The 18,437-nt window shown below is 45.1% G+C and overlaps 1 protein-coding gene across 1 annotated transcript in view; it reads left to right on the plus strand.

The window, feature by feature from the left end:
- ANKS1A (ankyrin repeat and sterile alpha motif domain containing 1A) overlaps nt 1-18,437 on the plus strand; it is a 913,309-nt gene that overhangs the window by 776,249 nt on the left and 118,623 nt on the right. Inside the window, 1 exon segment of the mRNA XM_040424152.1 lies at nt 3,515-3,652. Within this exon segment, the coding sequence (XP_040280086.1) occupies nt 3,515-3,652 (138 nt within the window).

The raw sequence follows: 18,437 nt of genomic DNA on the forward strand, positions 1-18,437 counted from the left end.
CCTGCGCTAAATTGCGCAGGGCAAAGGCATTTTTTGGAGATCCGGTGACGTACCGGGGCTCTCCATGGGGCTGCCAGGAACCCTGGTGACATCACCGGCACTGATGGGCGGGATTTAGCTCTGCCCTAGCCAGTAAAACGGCTAGGGCAGAGCTAAAGCCCGCCCCTCAGAGCCGGTGACGTCACCGAACACACTGCCGGGCGGAAGTTTCCGCCCGGCAGTGTGTTATTGAAAACAAAAGAGCCCGTGCCCTGCGCGATTTAGTGCAGGGCAAGTGAGCGCATCGGAGCATGAGATGCTCCGATGCTAGCCTCAGGGGGGCTGTCTGGGTGAAAATAAGGGTATGTCCGGGTTCAGCTCTGAACCCGGACAACCCCTTTAACATTAGTACATTTACTACTGAAATTGAATATCTGTGGAAAAATAATAATTTTCACTTTGCACCATATTCTGTGCAAAACACTTGTGGGGTCAAAATGCTCACTTCACTCCTTAAATACTCTGTGTGGTGTAGTTCTTGCCTCCTCTTGTTTTTTTTATTTTTATTATTCCACCTCTACAATCATCACCACAAGCAGTGTAAATCACCACATTGGGCCTCAAAATGTGCATGGTGCTCTTTTACTACTGAGCCATCCTCATATTTTCAGGCAAAAGAATAGGGCCACATAATGGGTGTTTCTAAAACCAGGAAGCACAGCATAATAATTGGAGGCCTGACTTTTCACAGTGGAACACAATGGACATAAGATAATGGTCACTAAAAAATGGCTAATCTGTGGAAAAATGGCAATTGTAAGTTTTCACCATCCATTTGAAAAATTATTTGGGGAGTGTAGTTTTCAAAACGGGGTCATATATTGGGGGTTTCCACTGTAGGGGTACCTCAGGGCCTTTTCAAATGCGATGTGGTGCCCAAAAACCATTTCATATAGCATATATAGGGTGTTACCATATTCCCAAAGAAAATGGGTAAGAAATTGTGGAGTGCACTTTCTCCTGTTATCCCTCGTGAAAATTGTAAATTTGGGGCTAAAACAGCATTTTATTGTGTTTTCTTTCATTTTCACAGCCAAGTGTTTCTAAATTCTATGAAATGGCTGTTGAATCAAAGTGCTTCATACACCCCTTGAAATATTCCTTGGGGGGGTCTAGATTTCAATATGGAACTTTCCACTGGTATGGGTGTCTTCAAATGCAGCATGGCACCCAAAAAAATATTTCGGCAAAATATGCCCTCGCAAAGTTAAAAGCTCCTTCATTTCTGAACCCTGCTGTGTGCCCATACAGCAGTTTATGACTCCATAAGGGATGTTGCTGTATTCATGAGAAAATGGGTAACAAATTTAGAGGTGATTTTATCCTGTTATACCTTATGAAAATGAAAAAGCAACATTTTCTTTTGAACAAATATAATTTTTCATTTTTACAATCAAGCGTTTCTAAATTCTATTAAATGCCTGTTAGGTCCAAATCCTCACTACAGGGGTACCTCAGGGTCTCTTCAAATATGACATGTCTCCAAGAACTAGTCTAACAATATCTGCCCTCCAAAAAATCATATGGTGTTCCTTCCCTTCTGAGCCCTGCGATTTGCCCACACAGTAGTTTATAGTACCACATATGGGTGTTCCTGTAAACTGCAGAATCAATTAATAAATATTGAGGTTTATTTGGCTGTTAACCCTTGCTGTGTTACAGGAAAAAAATGGATTGAAATGGAAAGTCTGCAAAAAACAAAAGTGAAATTTTAAAATACTGCAATATGTTAGCGCTGTTAAGAAACAGCGGCATCTCGGGGTTAAAGAGCAGAATGACAGTGCTAATGAATCAATATGCACGTATATAGTATGGAGAAACAGTCACCATTGTCTGAATCTCACAAGACCCCCCACCGATACTGATGATTGATCCAGAGGATATGTCATCAGTATTAAAATCTCAGAAAAACCTTTTAATTCCTGTGGAACACCTAAAGAGTTAAGAACATTTCTAAAATCTGGTTTGAGTGGTGTAGGTCATTTATGGATGGTTTATATGGTATATGTCAGTCTCTCAAAGTAAATACGGAACAAAAGTGGTCCTTAAAAACTGAAAAAAATAAAATAAATGCTTTTCAAATTCTAACCTTTCTAATCCTTCTAAGCAGAGATATGTAATGTAAGGGAGGTGGTTTTAATTATTTTTTTATATATTTTTTACATTGTTTTTACTTTTTTATGGTTTTGTAGCTTGTTTGAGGCTACAAGACTCTCATTTTTATTTATTTTTTCCCTGTTCCATTATGTTTCTTATTGATCCATATTGGTACTAAAATAGCTCATTTCTTATGTTGGCCTGCCACCTGCTGGCCAAAATAAGAATTGCAGCTCCAATACCTGGGTGTCTTCAGAGAGACCCAGCGTATTGAAATCAATTACTGGCATCCTCAATGGCTGCAGAGGATGCCGGTAATAAGCCCAGAAGCTTACTTAATCACTGCATCTAAAGGCTTTAATGGCCGTGATCAGCATTATTGCCGGTCATATCATTAGCCGTGGGTATCTGCTGTTTGAAAGAGCAAAGACCCGCCTGCTGAACGTCTGAGTGGGTGCCAGGTTTACCCATCGCTTCAGCCCCATACATGTAGCTGGGCAATCTGTAATCTTGACCTATCTTCAGGATAGGTCACCAATATCTGATCGGCGTGGATCTGACATCCAGCACCTCCATCAATCAGCTGTTTGAAGAGGAGGTGGCGTCCATGCGAGGGCTGCTTCCTCTTCATTACACATCTGTCATCTCAGAAGTGTACTATAATTACAAGTACTCACTCCATTCACTACATCACTGCTACAGGAGAGATGACACCTAGTGTAATGAAGAGGAAGCAGTGCTCACATGGAGCACTGCCTCCTCTTCAAACAGTTTATCGCCGGCCGGGTGCCAGATGTCAGACCCCCACAGTTTAGATATTGATAGCCTATCCTGAAGATAGGTATTTAATATGTACCACCTGCACAACCCCTTTAATAGAAAGTTTCCTATGGCAATCCTTAGAACCTTCACAAGCCACAATCTGCCATAGCAACCTATTGGAACCCTTTGATTTATGCAGCGAAGCCAGAGACGGAGAGAGCACCTTCACTCTAACCAGTCTGATGATCAGGATTGACTATGACATCTGATGGGTGTTATCTCTAATCTCGTTTGTTGCAGTCAGATGTCAGTTGCATTACACAGCACCCTATGAGCCTGTTCCATACGTTCCCCACCCTCAAATGACTTACATGCACATAATTTCCCATTAACTGCTGGAGGCCACGTATTGGGGGAGGGGTCACATTATTTAGTCCCATTGAGCCATTTGATTCAGTTTGACTTTGAAGGCTACTTTACTGCATTTGAGTAGGATTTTAACCTCATGTATAATTCTGTTTTATGACATAGAGTAACTTTTGTTTTACTGTGTCGACACAATACTTTCTTAACATTTGTCCATAATTCATTCTTACATTTGTTTCAATCCATTCAGAATGTAATTGCAGAACATGAGATCCGGAACATATCTTGTGCCGCTCAAGATCCTGAAGACCTTTGTACTTTTGCTTACATCACAAAAGATCTGCAGACCAGCCATCATTACTGCCATGTTTTCGGCACTGCTGATGTGGTGAGATAAATATGTTGGCCTTTACTGTTTTTTCTGATTATATCCTCATTTTTAGCACATACACATATGTAAACTGAACTACTGTTGTATAAGCAGTATTATGAAATTAAATATGATGCATAGACCAGCACTCCTCATCTGTTCTTATGCAGAAATATTTATTGGTTAAAAGATATATAAAATATTTTAAAAGAGAATATATTGAAAGAGGGTATAATGTACAGATAGCGTATACAGTTGCTTATTAAGATTTCCACAGACGCATAGAATGATGTGAACTTGATCGCATAAATATAATTGTGTACAAAAAAGTGCATGTGCGGTAAAGTGGTATCAATAATTTGATAAAAATATAAAATAAAATATAAAAATGTGAAAAAACGGGATTGAAAAGTTTTAGGTATAAAAATATAAAATAGTAAAGGTATGTGAGTGTCCAATCTATTGAAAAAGGTTAATCCTGGTGTTGGTATAACAGTTGTTGTTGAATTCTTGATAGAAGATCAGAAAGCGAATAAGTGCAAAAAATAGTAAATGAAGTATATATCGTTGTGATTTAAATAGTTCAGTGTCTTCTCTTATAGAATTGTGTTCTCCTTTCCTCTGTGGAGTGATTCTATTCCTTGTGCAGGTTAGTGTTGCTAATAGTCATAAATAGCATTCATATTGCACAGTGTCCCAATAAGTTAACAGTGGTTTAGCAGTGAATATATTGTACAATGTCCCAGTGTATTGGCAGTAATTGATATAATTCTGCTGGGTAATACTGTTGCAATATTTCAATACAGCGGCATTCCCGCTTATTTGTGACTTTCGAAGATGATATCCGGTTCTGCTAGATACTATAGTATTTCAAATGCAGTGGTATTCAATGAATAAATATAATTCACAGGCAGCGGGTTGTCAGGTCAGCTGTGGCATCCCACGTAGCCGCCAATAACAACTCCAAACTGCCGTTACCTTTGTGATGTCTTCACAACTATCCTGCTTGTGTTTGCCCTTGTGCAGTCGGCGGGCGTGTGGATAAGACTTCAGTCTTTCGGCGTCCCACGTGTGTAGTCACGATCTTGTGCTGGCCGATCCACAGACAGGTTTTCTTATGATGATTGGAAGCGCTTCCAGAGGCAAGTGAAGTTATGCCAAAATATTCATATACAGTGCGGGCAAGGATCCTTCTTTACACCATACGCGTTTCGGAGTCTAAGGCTGACTCCTTCCTCAATTTTTATATTTTATATTTTATTTTCTATTTTTATCAAATTATGGATACCTCTTTACCGCACATGCACTTTTTTGTACACAATTATATTTATGCGATCAAGTTCACATCATTCTCTTCTTCTGTGGAAATCTTAATAAGCAAGTGTATACGCTATCTGTACATTATACCCTCTTTCAATATATTCTCTTTTAAAATATTTTATATATCTTTTAACCAATAAATATTTCTGCAGATGAGGAGTGCTCGTCTATGCATCATATTTTAGAACTTAATCCACTGATTGGGTGAATCAGATAGACTTTGAGCACCCGATACATGGTTAAAACCAGGTGAGCCACCTATTTTAACCTTTAATAATCAAACAGTATTATGAAATAGCTATTTGGCACTTTCTAATGGTTTTCAAAGCCATTGTTTGCCATCAGTTAGTGGAAATGTTGCTGTTTATCAAATTTTGTAAGAAAAAGTTCAGTTAGTGAGCTGCACAGTTGTGTGACCAGGGTATGTTCAGAGCAGGTAATCAGCCTCTGGATGTGTAAATAAGGATGTTAAACTATTTTCATTTTGTGTTATTGGCTGGTCCTTAAAGACTGACATGTGTTGCTGGTACTGTGGGGTCAGCTTCAGAAGCAACTGTAGCATACAGTTGACACCCTGGTGTCCTGATGAAACGATTAAGATCAGAGCTAGTTTAGATCCCAGTCATTCGTATTTTCCGACGTATAAGACGGGTGCATAAGACGACCCCCAACTTTTCCATTTAAAATATAGGGTTTGGGCTATACACGCCGTATAAGACTACCTCTGCCTGCCCAGCCCTCCTTGTCTCCAAGACTATCTTCTCCAGTACAGGTAACTGACCATGGCAGCCAGGGCTTCAGTAGCGTCCTGGCTGCCATGGTAACCTATCTTTTAATTTTCACATTCCCAGTTTCCCACATAGGAACTACTAGGGGCTGGGAAAATATGATGGGTCCATTGCCCTTGCTGTATCTGTGGATGGCACTGTTATCGGGGGGGGGAGGGATCTGTGCATGGCACTGTTATGGGGGGGATCTGTGCATGGCACTGTTATGGGGAGGGGGATCAGTGGATGGCACTGTTATGTGGAGGGGGGGTCTGTGGATGGCACTGTTATGGGGAGGGGCATCAGTGGATGGCACTGTTATGGGGAGGGGGATCTGTGGATGACACTGCTATGGGGGGGATCTATGGATGACACTATATAGCATCTTATGCTATATGTGTCATCCACAGATCTCCCCAATAACAGTGTCCCCCAATACAACGGCCCCGCCGCTCACAGCAGTATAATATCTAAAGACTATTCCTTAACCGGCAGTAACTTAAACTTTAAATCAGCACTATGATCTTTATTACCTTACAATGAAGCTCCGGTAACAGGCAGAGCGGGCGGCGGCGTAATGTCACTCACTCACGTGACGCGCCTGCACCATTCATAAAGTGGGCGGAGCAGGTGCGTCACATGAGTGACTGATGTTACTGCCGGTTAAAGAATAGTCTTTAGATATTATACTGCTGTGAGTGGCTGATACATCGCTGCGCTGTAAAGCTGTTGCAGCCCTACAGTGAATAAATTGAGAGGGGCGGTGCTGGGATCCAGGATTCGGGGCACGGCAGCACAGGGGGGGGAGGAAGGGACAGGCAAGCGTCCCCGTGAAAACTAGTGATGAGAGTCAGGGGCCATATTCGTTATATTCGCGAATATTCTAAAAACAAATATATAGCACTATATTCGATAGTATATACAGTTGTTTCACTTTGGCATACTCCTCCCCGACAAGCGTCCCCATCACCATGGGAACACCTGGGGGTTAGAATATACCATCGGATCTGAGTTTTCACGATTTCACTGGCTTTTTTTAATTGCCGCACAATTGGGGTCATATACCTAATCATGTGTCAATGTGGTCTCAAGTATGTGGGCAAGACACGCAGAGAGCTTCGCCGATGCTTTGGGAAACACATGGAAGATATATGCAATGAAAGAGATACAACAGTGGCCAGACATATAGTGGAGTTGCATGAGGGTAACACAAAATATATCCGGTTTATAGGCATTCAAAAAATTCCCCGCCCACCTAGAGGGGGTGACTGGGATAGAGTCATGATGGATCTTTAAACTCAGGACAGTTACATTTTGGTTGCTTCTTATAATCCCCGAATTGTTTTGATTTATTTTTTTAGAAAAAAATTCTTTACATTTTTTGTATCTTTCAATACTACACAAATTTTTTTCTGTTATAACATCTTTTGAAAACACCCTTCATGTAACATATATCAGTAGGGGTGTGTTTTGTTACTATTTTTTGTTTTTGCCTCCCAAAAATAATGAGAGATATCCATATTCATCTATAGGGTACATTTGGAACATATAGCCTTTGTTCCTCTCAGCAGTAAGGGATTCCACCACTTAAATGTCCTTCAGAGTGTGAATATATGATATGTATAATAACAGGACGCGCATACGGCTTCCTTCTTAGCGAGATGCCAGTGGTGGTGTCGTGTTTTGTTAGGCAGTGCTGATGCTACACTGACACCTCTGTCACGCCCTCTACTCCCATGTGACACACTCCAGCTACCCCGCACTCCCGGAAGTATTACTGGTGACATCACCGGGCAACCAGGAACTGGCAGGTGAGGCGCGATCCTCGTATCTATTTAAACGGCGGCGTGGGGTTCCACGCTGCCGCCACACATCAGACCCTGCCAGACCACTTTTTTCTTTTCTTTACACCTAGGGGTCGTGGGGCTTTTCACTGGCCCTCCCTCGGTGTATACAGTGATATTGGATTAGACAGTGGTGATCACTATTAGCCTCTCTGCACTGGTCCCCTGTCCCCTGATGAGTCTGGGGGAACTTGATTACACGAAACACCTTGGGATGTTGGTGATTTACATTTTTTTTACCTTGTTTGAGTTATTTTGATTTGAAATAGATAGGGTCTAATTATTTATCCCTTTTCCCTAACAGGGTTTTCTAGGGATTTTTAATAGGGCAAGGTTCCTGATGGGGCCGCCCTTGTCAGGGCGATGACTCCGTATTAGGAGTTCATCCGGGCAAAATAGACCTGACAGGGCTAAATTGGGATAGTATACACACATTGGATCATCCCTTATTCCCCCTCCCCCTCCCTATGCCAACCATTCCGGTACTCGTGCACTAATTGATTCATCAGCATACCAGTAAGATTGTTTCATTTCTATTTGTGTATTCAGTGTGTCATTTAATTTTAGATACGATTTATTAAAAGTTAAGTCTTAATTTTATTAGATTACTCCAATAGTGCTGTTATTGGTTGATTTCAAAGGGAGTACAGTACGAGTATATCTCTTGTCACCCGTACGTTGTCACACGTTTTTGAATTTGTTTAAAGAGTCGTTCTCAAGCAAGTGTTTTACAGCAGTGTAAAGCATATATATATTTTTATATATATATATATATATAATTAAGGCTGCGTGCAGCCTGAAATTGTGGGTGGAGCGACCTCCCCTATTTAAACCCCCCAGTTCAAGCAGGAGGGCGCCCGTTTTCTTTGCCTAGCATCACCTGACGTCACTTCCGGTCGCATCTTCAGACGTGTCTCCAGTCCTCATCTCGGTTCGTGCAGCCAGCCGCATCGCCTCCCGCGAGTTCACCGCTCTGCGGCCCGGGCGGACGCGCCTGCCACGGGCACCTCGTGTTCCCTATTCACAGCCCGGCCGGAAGCTCCACGCCGGCTCCCGGCCTCACGACTGCTACCGGAGCATGCGTCACCCAGACGCCTCCCCCCTCCAGCTTCCGGGCCCTCTGGCGCACGCGCCGCAAGTTGGTGCGGCGCGGCTTGGGAGAGAGGGGGGCAGGCGGGGACGGCGCCGCAGGTATGAATGGTGGGGCTGTGGTGCTAGGCGCTATCCGGCGACACCTTGCAGACGCCTGCAAGCAAACAAGTCAGGACCTTGAGTGCAAACACAGTAATGTTAGTCATCTGTTGGCCAGGGTGGTGGGGTGGCTGCAAGGGAAGGTTAGCACCGTGGCGATTCATGCCGTCTTCCTGCCTATGTTGCTCAGTGCGGGGGTCCGAGCGGCAGGAGCAGCGGGGGGGGGCTCCGCTTCTCCGTGCGGGCGAGTCGCCGATTGGCTGCCTGGCTGTTGGCCTGCTGCCTCTTTTAACCCCAGCACTGCTGAAAATAAATAAATAAATAAATAATAATAATAATAAAATAGAATCACGCTATTACGTTGCCAATATTCACCCCCTGGGTGGCTGGGGGGGCTGTGGTATTCAGGGGTCAGGTTCCTGAACCTCTCAGGCGTTACGGCTGCCCTTAAATCACCCAGGGTCCCGTCTTCACTGAATCGCTCAGGTTACGTCCTTCCTGATACCGCTCAGGTGTCTGATTTGCTCAAGGTAATGTCTTCCCTGATTTGCTCAAAGTAATGTCTTCCCTGAATCGCTCAGGTATAATGTCATCCCTGAATCGCTCAGGTGTAATGTCTTCCCCGAATCGCTCAGGTGTAATGTCATCCCTAAATCGCTCAGGTGTATGTCTGCCCTAAAAGTCACTCAGGTGTAATGTCTTCCTTATAAAGTCACTCAGGTGTGATGTCTTCCCTAAAAGTCACTTAGGTGTAATGTCCTCCCTGAATCGCTCAGGTGTAAATGTCTTCCCGGACTCGCTCGGGGGTAATGTCTTCCCGGAATCGCCAGTGTAATGTCTTCCCGGAATCGCCAGTGTAATGTCTTCCCGGAATCGCCAGTGTAATGTCTTCCCGGAATCGCTAGTGTAATGTCTTCCCGGAATCGCTAGGGTAATATCTTCCCGGAATAACTAGTGTAATGTCTTCCCGGAATCGCTAGTGTAATATCTTCCCGGAATCACTAGTGTAATGTCTTCCCGGTATCGCTAGTGTAATGTCTTCCCGGAATCGCTAGTGTAATGGCTTCCCTGAATCGCTAGTGTAATGTCTTCCCGGATTCGCTAGTGTAATGTCTTCCCGGAATCGCTAGGGTAATGTCTTCCCTGAATCGCTAGGGTAATGTCTTCCCTGAATCGCCCTAGTGTAAATGTCGTCCCTGAATCGCTCCAGTGTGATGTCTTCCCGGAATCACCAGTGTAATGTCTTCCCTGAATCGCTCAGGTTTAATATCATCCCTGAATCGCTCAGGGGTAATGTCTTCCCTATAAAAAAAAAAAAAAAAAAAAAAGTCACTCAGGGGTAATGTCTTCCCTGAATCGCTCTAGTGTAAATGTCGTCCCTGAGTCGCTCTAGTATAAATGTCGTCCCTGAATCGCTCTAGTGTAATGTCTTCCCGGAATCGCTAGTGTAATGTCTTCCCTGAATCGCTCAGGTGTAATGTCTTCCCTGAATCGCTCATGGGTAATGTCTTCCCTAAAAAAATCACTCAGGTTATGTCTCCCCTAAAAGTCACTCAGGGGTAATGTCCTCCCTGAATCGCTCAAGTGTAAATGTCTTCCCTGAATTGCTCGGGGGTAATGTCGTTCTTGAATCGCTCGGGGGTAATGTCGTCCTTGAATCGCTCGGGGGTAATGTCTTCCCTGAGCCGCTCGGGGGTAATGTCTTCCCTGAATCGCTCGGGGGCGATGTCTTTCCTGAATCGCTCAGGGGTAATGTCTTTCCTGAATCGCTCGGGGGTAATGTCTTCCCTGAATCGCTCAGGGGTAATGTCTTCCCGGATTCGGTTTTGTCTTCCCGGATTCGCTCAGGCGTCGTGTTTTTCTCCAAATTACAGGTGTCATTTTACCCAAGAACCGCATGTGTCATGTCTTCCCGGAATCACTCAGGGTTATGTTTTCTCCAATTTACAGGTGTCATGTTCCCAAAATTGCATGTGTCATTTCTTCCCTAAGTGACTCAGGGGTCAGGTCCCTGAATCGCTCTGGTGTTATGCCTCCCTTAGTCACTTAGGGGTGAGGTTCCCTGAATCGCTCAGGTCTTGCGTGTTCCCTGAATCGCTCGGGTCTGGCGTGTTCCCTGAATCGCTCAGGTGTGGTGTGCTCCCTGATTCGCTCAGGTGTCATGTATCCCCTGAATCGCTCAGGTGTCATGTATTTCCCTGAAATCACTCAGGTGCCATGTTCTCCCTGATTCGGGTTTGTTTTCCTTCCTCTTGCAGGTCGGTTGTTCCCAGGTTGCATATTTCCTGAACAGTCTGGTTAGGTATTCCCCTGATTCACGCAGGCCAGGTTGGCCTGATTCGTTCAGGCTTCTGTTTTTCCCTGGTCCCAGGGAGTAAGTAGTGGCCGGGTACAACCAGATTCAAGGTACTTCCCGATCCTCCCAGGTGTCCGTCATCTTCATGAAGGTGCATGTAATTGCCTGCGTTGCTTAGGATTCCATATCGCCTGAACCGCTCAGGAGGGACGCGGGTTCCATGCATCAGCCTGTAACGCTCGGGGATTTGTTCAGCAGCGTCCGGCTGGTTCCTGGCATGTCTGGATTTCTGTTTCCACAGGTCTGTTGCATACGGCGCGACTTCGGGCTCTGATTCTGGCTGTCCTGGGTCACCCAGCAGTTGGCCATGACGCCCAGGCTGCATCCCGGTTCTCCATCGCCTCTTTCCAGTGCAACCAGATCGCACCTCTCTCCGGGTCTCGTACCGACGCAAGCTTATTTGTCCTGTAAGCAGGGCCTCAGGCCACCGGAATGTCGTTCCATCCTCCGTTATATCGCAGGGCTCCTCCATGCCCGGTCACTCCACGGTGCCGGGTTTCAGGTAAGTTCCAGCCGAGTGGCGGCGTGACGCTTCTCCGCAGCTCAGAGCCTTCCTTCATTTATCACAAGCCACCATTCCTACGTCTTCAGTATCGCCGAAGAGTTGGCAGCACTGTCCGTTGATTCGGTTAGGTTGCGATCCTTTCTATACCATGTTCATTTCTGTTTCCTTCTGATTCTCAGGTTCATGTATTTCCCGGATTAGCTCAGAATTCACGTTTTTTTGCCCATTCACCCAGGTCTAATTCCCGGAGTCACGCGGGTTTTGCCGTTTCCTGGATCGCTTGGGTCCATGCTTTTCCCTGGGTCGCTCGGATTCGTGTATTCACCTGGTTTGCTCAAAGAAGAAAAGAAAAGGGAAAAGCAGGTTTTGTATTTTCCTGTCTTTCAGGTTGCCGGTATCTTCAGGTGGTATGTTTTCCTGATTCACCCAGGTTACGTATTTTCCGGAATCACTCAGGTTTTGTTTCCTGTCTTCAGAGTGGCGGTATTTCCAGGTTAGGTGTTTTCTTGTTTCACTCAGGTTACATATTCCCTGAATCGCTCAGGTCTTTCCCACAGGTGGTTCGCGTTTGCCCGAATCGCTCAGGTCTTTGTCCCACAGGTTGTACGCAGTTGCCTGAATCGCTCAGGATCCGATATATTTGCCTGGAACGCTCAGGGTTTTTCCAGCAATATCCAGTGGCTTTCATAGCCTGTTGCCACACGCACAATCACCTGTCAATTAACACCATCAAGCTGTATTTGGCCGGCATTCAACACCATCGGATGCGCGGCGACCCCTCTGCCAAATCCATTTCTTGTATCAGGCCACCAAGCCACCCTCAGAGTTAGCGCGGCGGTCCAGGTGCGTAGCCAACCAGTGTCAGGCGAGCTTTCCGCAGATTGTCCGTAGCCCTAGACGGTCCCCCTTTCGGGCACTCAGCAAGCAGCATCACCAAAGCAGCCATGTACCTAGGGTTCTATGGGTTCTTAGACCCGGGGAGTTCACCTGCGGCACGGTCAACCGTGCGACCACTTCATACGGTCCATCTCAGCCACCAAGTCCAATCAGACTGGTCCTCCCACCGAGGTAGAGTTGAGATTGTCAGAGCCTTTTGTTCTTTGGGCTTTTAGGTCCCATGATGCTCCAATAAATACATTGCACCCTACTCCGAGCCGGTTCTCTTTGCCCACTTATCTAGGCCTTACCTCGTCACTGGCACTGGGCACACTCCAGCCAGTTGGTTCAGGGCAGTACATAGGCATGCCTACTCTGTTCCTCGATTAGCTCCTACCACAAATAATTAAGGCTGCGTGCAGCCTGAAATTGTGGGTGGAGCGACCTCCCCTATTTAAACCCCCCAGTTCAAGCAGGAGGGCGCCCGTTTTCTTTGCCCCTCCCTCCCATCCCCTTTTTCATTCACTCCTCCTGGGTGGCCCACTTATCTAGGCCTTACCTCGTCACTGGCACTGGGCACACTCCAGCCAGTTGGTTCAGGGCAGTACATAGGCATGCCTACTCTGTTCCTCGATTAGCTCCTACCACAAATATATATATATATATATACACTCACCTAAAGAATTATTAGAAACACCTGTTCTATTTCTAATTAATGCAATTATCTAGTCAACCAATCACATGGCAGTTGCTTCAATGCATTTAGGGGTGTGGTCCTGGTCAAGACAATCTCCTGAACTCCAAACTGAATGTCAGAATGGGAAAGAAAGGTGATTTAAGCAATTTTGAGCGTGGCATGGTTGTTGGTGCCAGACGGGCCGGTCTGAGTATTTCACAATCTGCTCAGTTACTGGGATTTTCATGCACAACCATTTCTAGGGTTTACAAAGAATGGTGTGAAAAGGGAAAAACATCCAGTATGCGGCAGTCCTGTGGGCAAAAATGCCTTGTGGATGCTAGAGGTCAGAGGAGAATGGGCCGACTGATTCAAGCTGATAGAAGAGCAACGTTGACTGAAATAACCACTCGTTACAATCGAGGTATGCAGCAAAGCATTTGTGAAGCCACAACACGCACAACCTTGAGGCGGATGGGCTACAACAGCAGAAGACCCCACCGGGTACCACTCATCTCCACTACAAATAGGAAAAAGAGGCTACAATTTGCACAAGCTCACCAAAATTGGACTGTTGAAGACTGGAAAAATGTTGCCTGGTCTGATGAGTCTCGATTTCTGTTGAGACATTCAAATGGTAGAGTCCGAATTTGGCTTAAACAGAATGAGAACATGTATGCATCATTCCTTGTTACCACTGTGCAGGCTGGTGGTGGTGGTGTAATGGTGTAGGGCAGTGATGGCGAACCTATGGCACGGGTGCCAGAGGCGGCACTCAGAGCCCTCTCTGTGGGCACCCGCACCCTGGAAAAAGTCTATGGTGTACCAATATGCCTTAGACTTTTCCTGCAATTCATTCAGCGCAGGACGCACTATGAACAGCACAGGCAGTTCACTGAATGTGGGCAGGCTATTATAGCTAAATAATAAAGTTCATGCAAGATCTACTATACTGGACTGTAATAGTCAGGGTAAATTGCTGTGTTGGCACTTTGTGATAAATAATTAGGTTTTGGGTTGCAGTTTGGGCACTCGGTCTCTAAAAGGTTCGCCATCACTGGTGTAGGGGATGTTTTCTGGGCACACTTTAGGCCCCTTAGTGCCAATTGGGCATCGTTTAAATGCCACGGGCTACCTGAGCATTGTTTCTGACCATGTCCATCCCTTCATGACTACCATGTACCCATCCTCTGATGGCTACTTCCAGCAGGATAATGCACAAAGCTCGAATCATTTCAAATTGGTTTCTTGAACATGACAATGAGTTCACTGTACTAAAATGGCCCCCACAGTCACCAGATCTCAACCCAATAGAGCATCTTTGGGATGTGGTGGAACGGGAGCTTCGTGCCCTGGATGTGCATCCCTCAAATCTCCATCAACTGCAAGATGCTATCCTATCAATATGGGCCAACATTTCTAAAGAATGCTATCTGCACCTTGTTGAATCAATGCCACGTAGAATTAAGGCAGTTCTGAAGGCAAAAGGGGGTCCAACACCGTATTAGTATGGTGTTCCTAATAATTCTTTAGGTGAGTGTATGTATATATATATATATATATATATATATATATATACTTAAAATCTAATAGCAAATGGGGGTAAGGGACCACCTTGAATCGGTCAGCCCCACCCACTTATGGTGCCACCTGTGTACATGTTTATAATAAAGTGTAAACTCACATATAGAGCAGTATTGTGCATACTTCAATAATAGAGGCATCACCTGAGATATAAAGAAAGAAGAATATTACATACCACACTCGTGCAGAAAGAGAGCAAGGGGGATCAATTCCTGAGCAATGTAGGTTGGCGTTGCCTTGTATCTATAGGGCATGCACACCTAACTCAGGGAGGTGTGGGTATATTTTTCCCACTTAGAGATACCATGAACAGGAAAAATTCAAACTGGCCAAATACTAGGGTCTAATCCTTCTCTTATTAATACCCTTAACAGACACCAGACTCCACAGATCTGTGTGTATTTTATATCACTAATATGCCCCAAATCTTCAAAGGCCTCTCTCCACTAACTATAGGTAATGCCCACCTCTATTATCCTGACCTCCCGTCCACCAATACATTCTGTATCCTGTATGGAAGTGAGCGTCCCCCACTGCTTAGCAACATGCTGCCCTGCGCATGCGCAGTAGGTTCCATGAGGACTCTTCACCTCCCATCAGAACGTACATTCTATCACAAGCACGGGGCTGCATACACTAGAGCGCCAGCACCATTTTTAATCGCACTTGAGCCCAATAACATTGAAGTGTGTGTCATTTTATTGGCTGTGGGGATTCGCTCTGGTATTTAGAGGTGTTCAATAAGTTTTTATTGAGTTATAACAAAAAAGGACAGCACAGTATACATAGGCGCGAATAGCGCAATTACAGTATTACAAATAATAACAATATAGTGCAAAAGAAAAGAAAAGGCGTATATGATAAAACATGTGCAGCACAGTCTGAGTCCATATATATGGAGCGACATAGACAGTGAGAACTTCAGTAACAATGCAACACTATCAAAGTATAGAGGCCGGTAGAGGAGTAGCATAGTGACTGGATAACCACGTAACCCACTGATTATGTATTCGTATTCTGGAACGTACATTTTCCGCAAAAACCATTTCACAATGCATATGTTCATTAACAGATTGCACCACCGCAGCTACCTCCGGAGACTGCGCCAACTTCCATTGGCGGGCTATAACATTACTGGAAGCGCTAAGTACATGCGCTACAGTCTCCCTTATCTTGGGAGGGGAGTTTTCCAATACCTAGGATTGACAATTCAGGGGAGAGATCTATTTGTGTGGCAGTGACTTCTCTAAGGAGGGATCCAACATCTGACCAAAAAGAGGTGACTGAGGGACATGACCACCACATGTGCAAGGGGGTGCCCACCATCCCGCAACCTCTCCAGCAAAGGGGGGAGTAACCTGGAACCAGGTGGGCCAGTCTATTGGGCGTCAGGTACCAGCGTAATTGAATCCGCCTAGCCTGCTCAACGTGGTTAATACATCTGGTGCATTTGTAGGACCAGTGTAAAGCTGCGTTCCATTGCCGTACAGAGAATACTTTCCCCAATTCCAATTCCCACCGATGGGCAAAGGGTTAAAATGTAGAGATTTTGGGCCTAAGGGGGCAAGACTCCCTCATAAAGAGCTGGAAGGAATTAGGAGTGGGCAGTTGGCGGTCGGCAAATGAGTTTAGAAAATGCCGGATTTGCAAGAATTGATAAAAGCAGGTATTTGGGAGCGCGTACTTGGTGTGTAGTGTGGTAAATTCCACTAGAACAGTCCTAGAGTACAAGCAACCAAGGTGCTTGATACCCCTAGCCCTCCATATTTCTAGGGACAGATCAGGAATATGATATTCCAGCGCAGTTAAAGGGGCATCAGTTAGGGGCACATTGAATAACTGGAAAGAATCTATGAGCTGCTTCCAAATATGCATCATAGCCCGAGTGGTGCAGAGTAAGGGGGAAAATTGAACAGCTTTCAGACTACAGGCTGCAAGCAAAGCTCTCAAAGAGCGGGATTTTACAAAGGATTCTTCTATCTCATGCCATTTTTGGGGGGAGGTAGGGGACCAGGATTCAAATGCCAGGTTTGCCAGGTAATATAGCGGATGCAGTATAGAGGCAAAGTTCATAGTTCTTGAATCAAACAGCGGTGTTTATTCACACATTGGTGTATAACAAAATGCAGATAAGGTGTATCACAAAACGCAGGTGGCTTGGTGTTGGTTCACACACTAGGAAAGCCCATAAACAATAAAAGTCACCTTTTCTCCTTGGTGTTAATTCACACCCTGTTAGCAGTTAAGCCTCATCAAGTCCATAGGCGGCCTGTTCGCCTTTAGAGGGGCCTGAATCCTCCAGCCCGACTCAAACCTCAAATCCCAGCACAGCCCTCAGTTCACAGCACACAGACTCCTGAGCTCCACTGTCAGAGGGAGGTAAATCCACCACACCTGGCAGTGCTGGCTGTTTTTTATGTCGGCCTGGATCATGGGGAGTAGTCACCCACCCAGCACTTTGACTACTCCGAGTAAGAGCCCTCCCGGATCAGCTATGACAGCCATGCTAAATCTCAAGGTGTCAATTAGCAATAGCTGCTGCTGACACACAAAATACCGGCTCTTACTTCACCGAGGCCAGAAACCTCGATGGAACCTAACTTCCATCCACGGTGATTCCAGATAACTTCTTATAGGGCATAGACCATAGTGAACATTAAGTATTTGGCCAGTTTGCATTTTTCCTGTTTGTTATCTCTAAGCGGGAAATATACCTGCTCCTCCCTGAATGAGGTGTGCATTCCCTATATATACAAGGGGACTCCAACCTATGTTGCTCAGGAATTGATCCCCCTTGCTCTCTTTTAGCACGAGTATACTATGCAAAATTTTTATTTCTTTATATCTCAGGTGATGCCTCTATTATTGACTACACAATATTGCTCTATATGTGAGTTTACACTTTATTATAAACACGTACACGGGTGGCACCATGAGTGGGTGGGGCGGCTCTTACCCCCATTTGCAATTAGGTTTTAAGTATATTTATATGCTCTACACTGCTGTAATACACTTTTTTTTAAAGACTTTTTGAAGTTGAAACGTCGCACAGTTGGTGAATAAAATCTCTATACTATTGAAGGCACTGAGTGCTGTGGTCATGGATCTTTCCTACAAATTGTCTGGAGCCCAACGGGCTAGAGCTCGACACCGCTGGCACCACCAACATTGGAATCTACCATATTGGATTAAGGATACTTTCACACTAGCGTTATTTTTTTCCGACATTAAATTCCGTCCGAGCGGCTCAATACCAGAAAAGAACTGATCAGTTTTATCCTAATGCATTGTGAATGGGGAGCAATCCGTTCAGGATGTCTTCAGTTCAGTCTTTTTGACTATTCAGGACGATAATACTGCAGCATGCCGGAACCGGCATTTTTTCCTATTGAAATGCATTAATGCTGAATCCGGCCCGAGTGTTACGGCAAAACGGATCCGGCATTGCGGTCTGCACATGCTCAGACCGCAAAAAAAAAAAAAATGCCGGATCCGTTTTTCCGGATGACACCGGGGAGACGAATCCGGCATTTCAATGTATTTAACTGCATTATTTTCTGCTTTATAAGACCTACTTTTCTTTCTCCTAAAAATTTTGGGGAAAATGACAGTGCATCCATTATGGAATGGGGTCTTCTCCGGGCCCACGCTGCACTGTCCTGACTCTGTACAGTGTCAGGACGT

Source organism: Bufo bufo, chromosome 3 (assembly GCF_905171765.1).
Source record: "Bufo bufo chromosome 3, aBufBuf1.1, whole genome shotgun sequence".
Lineage (NCBI taxonomy): Eukaryota > Metazoa > Chordata > Amphibia > Anura > Bufonidae > Bufo > Bufo bufo.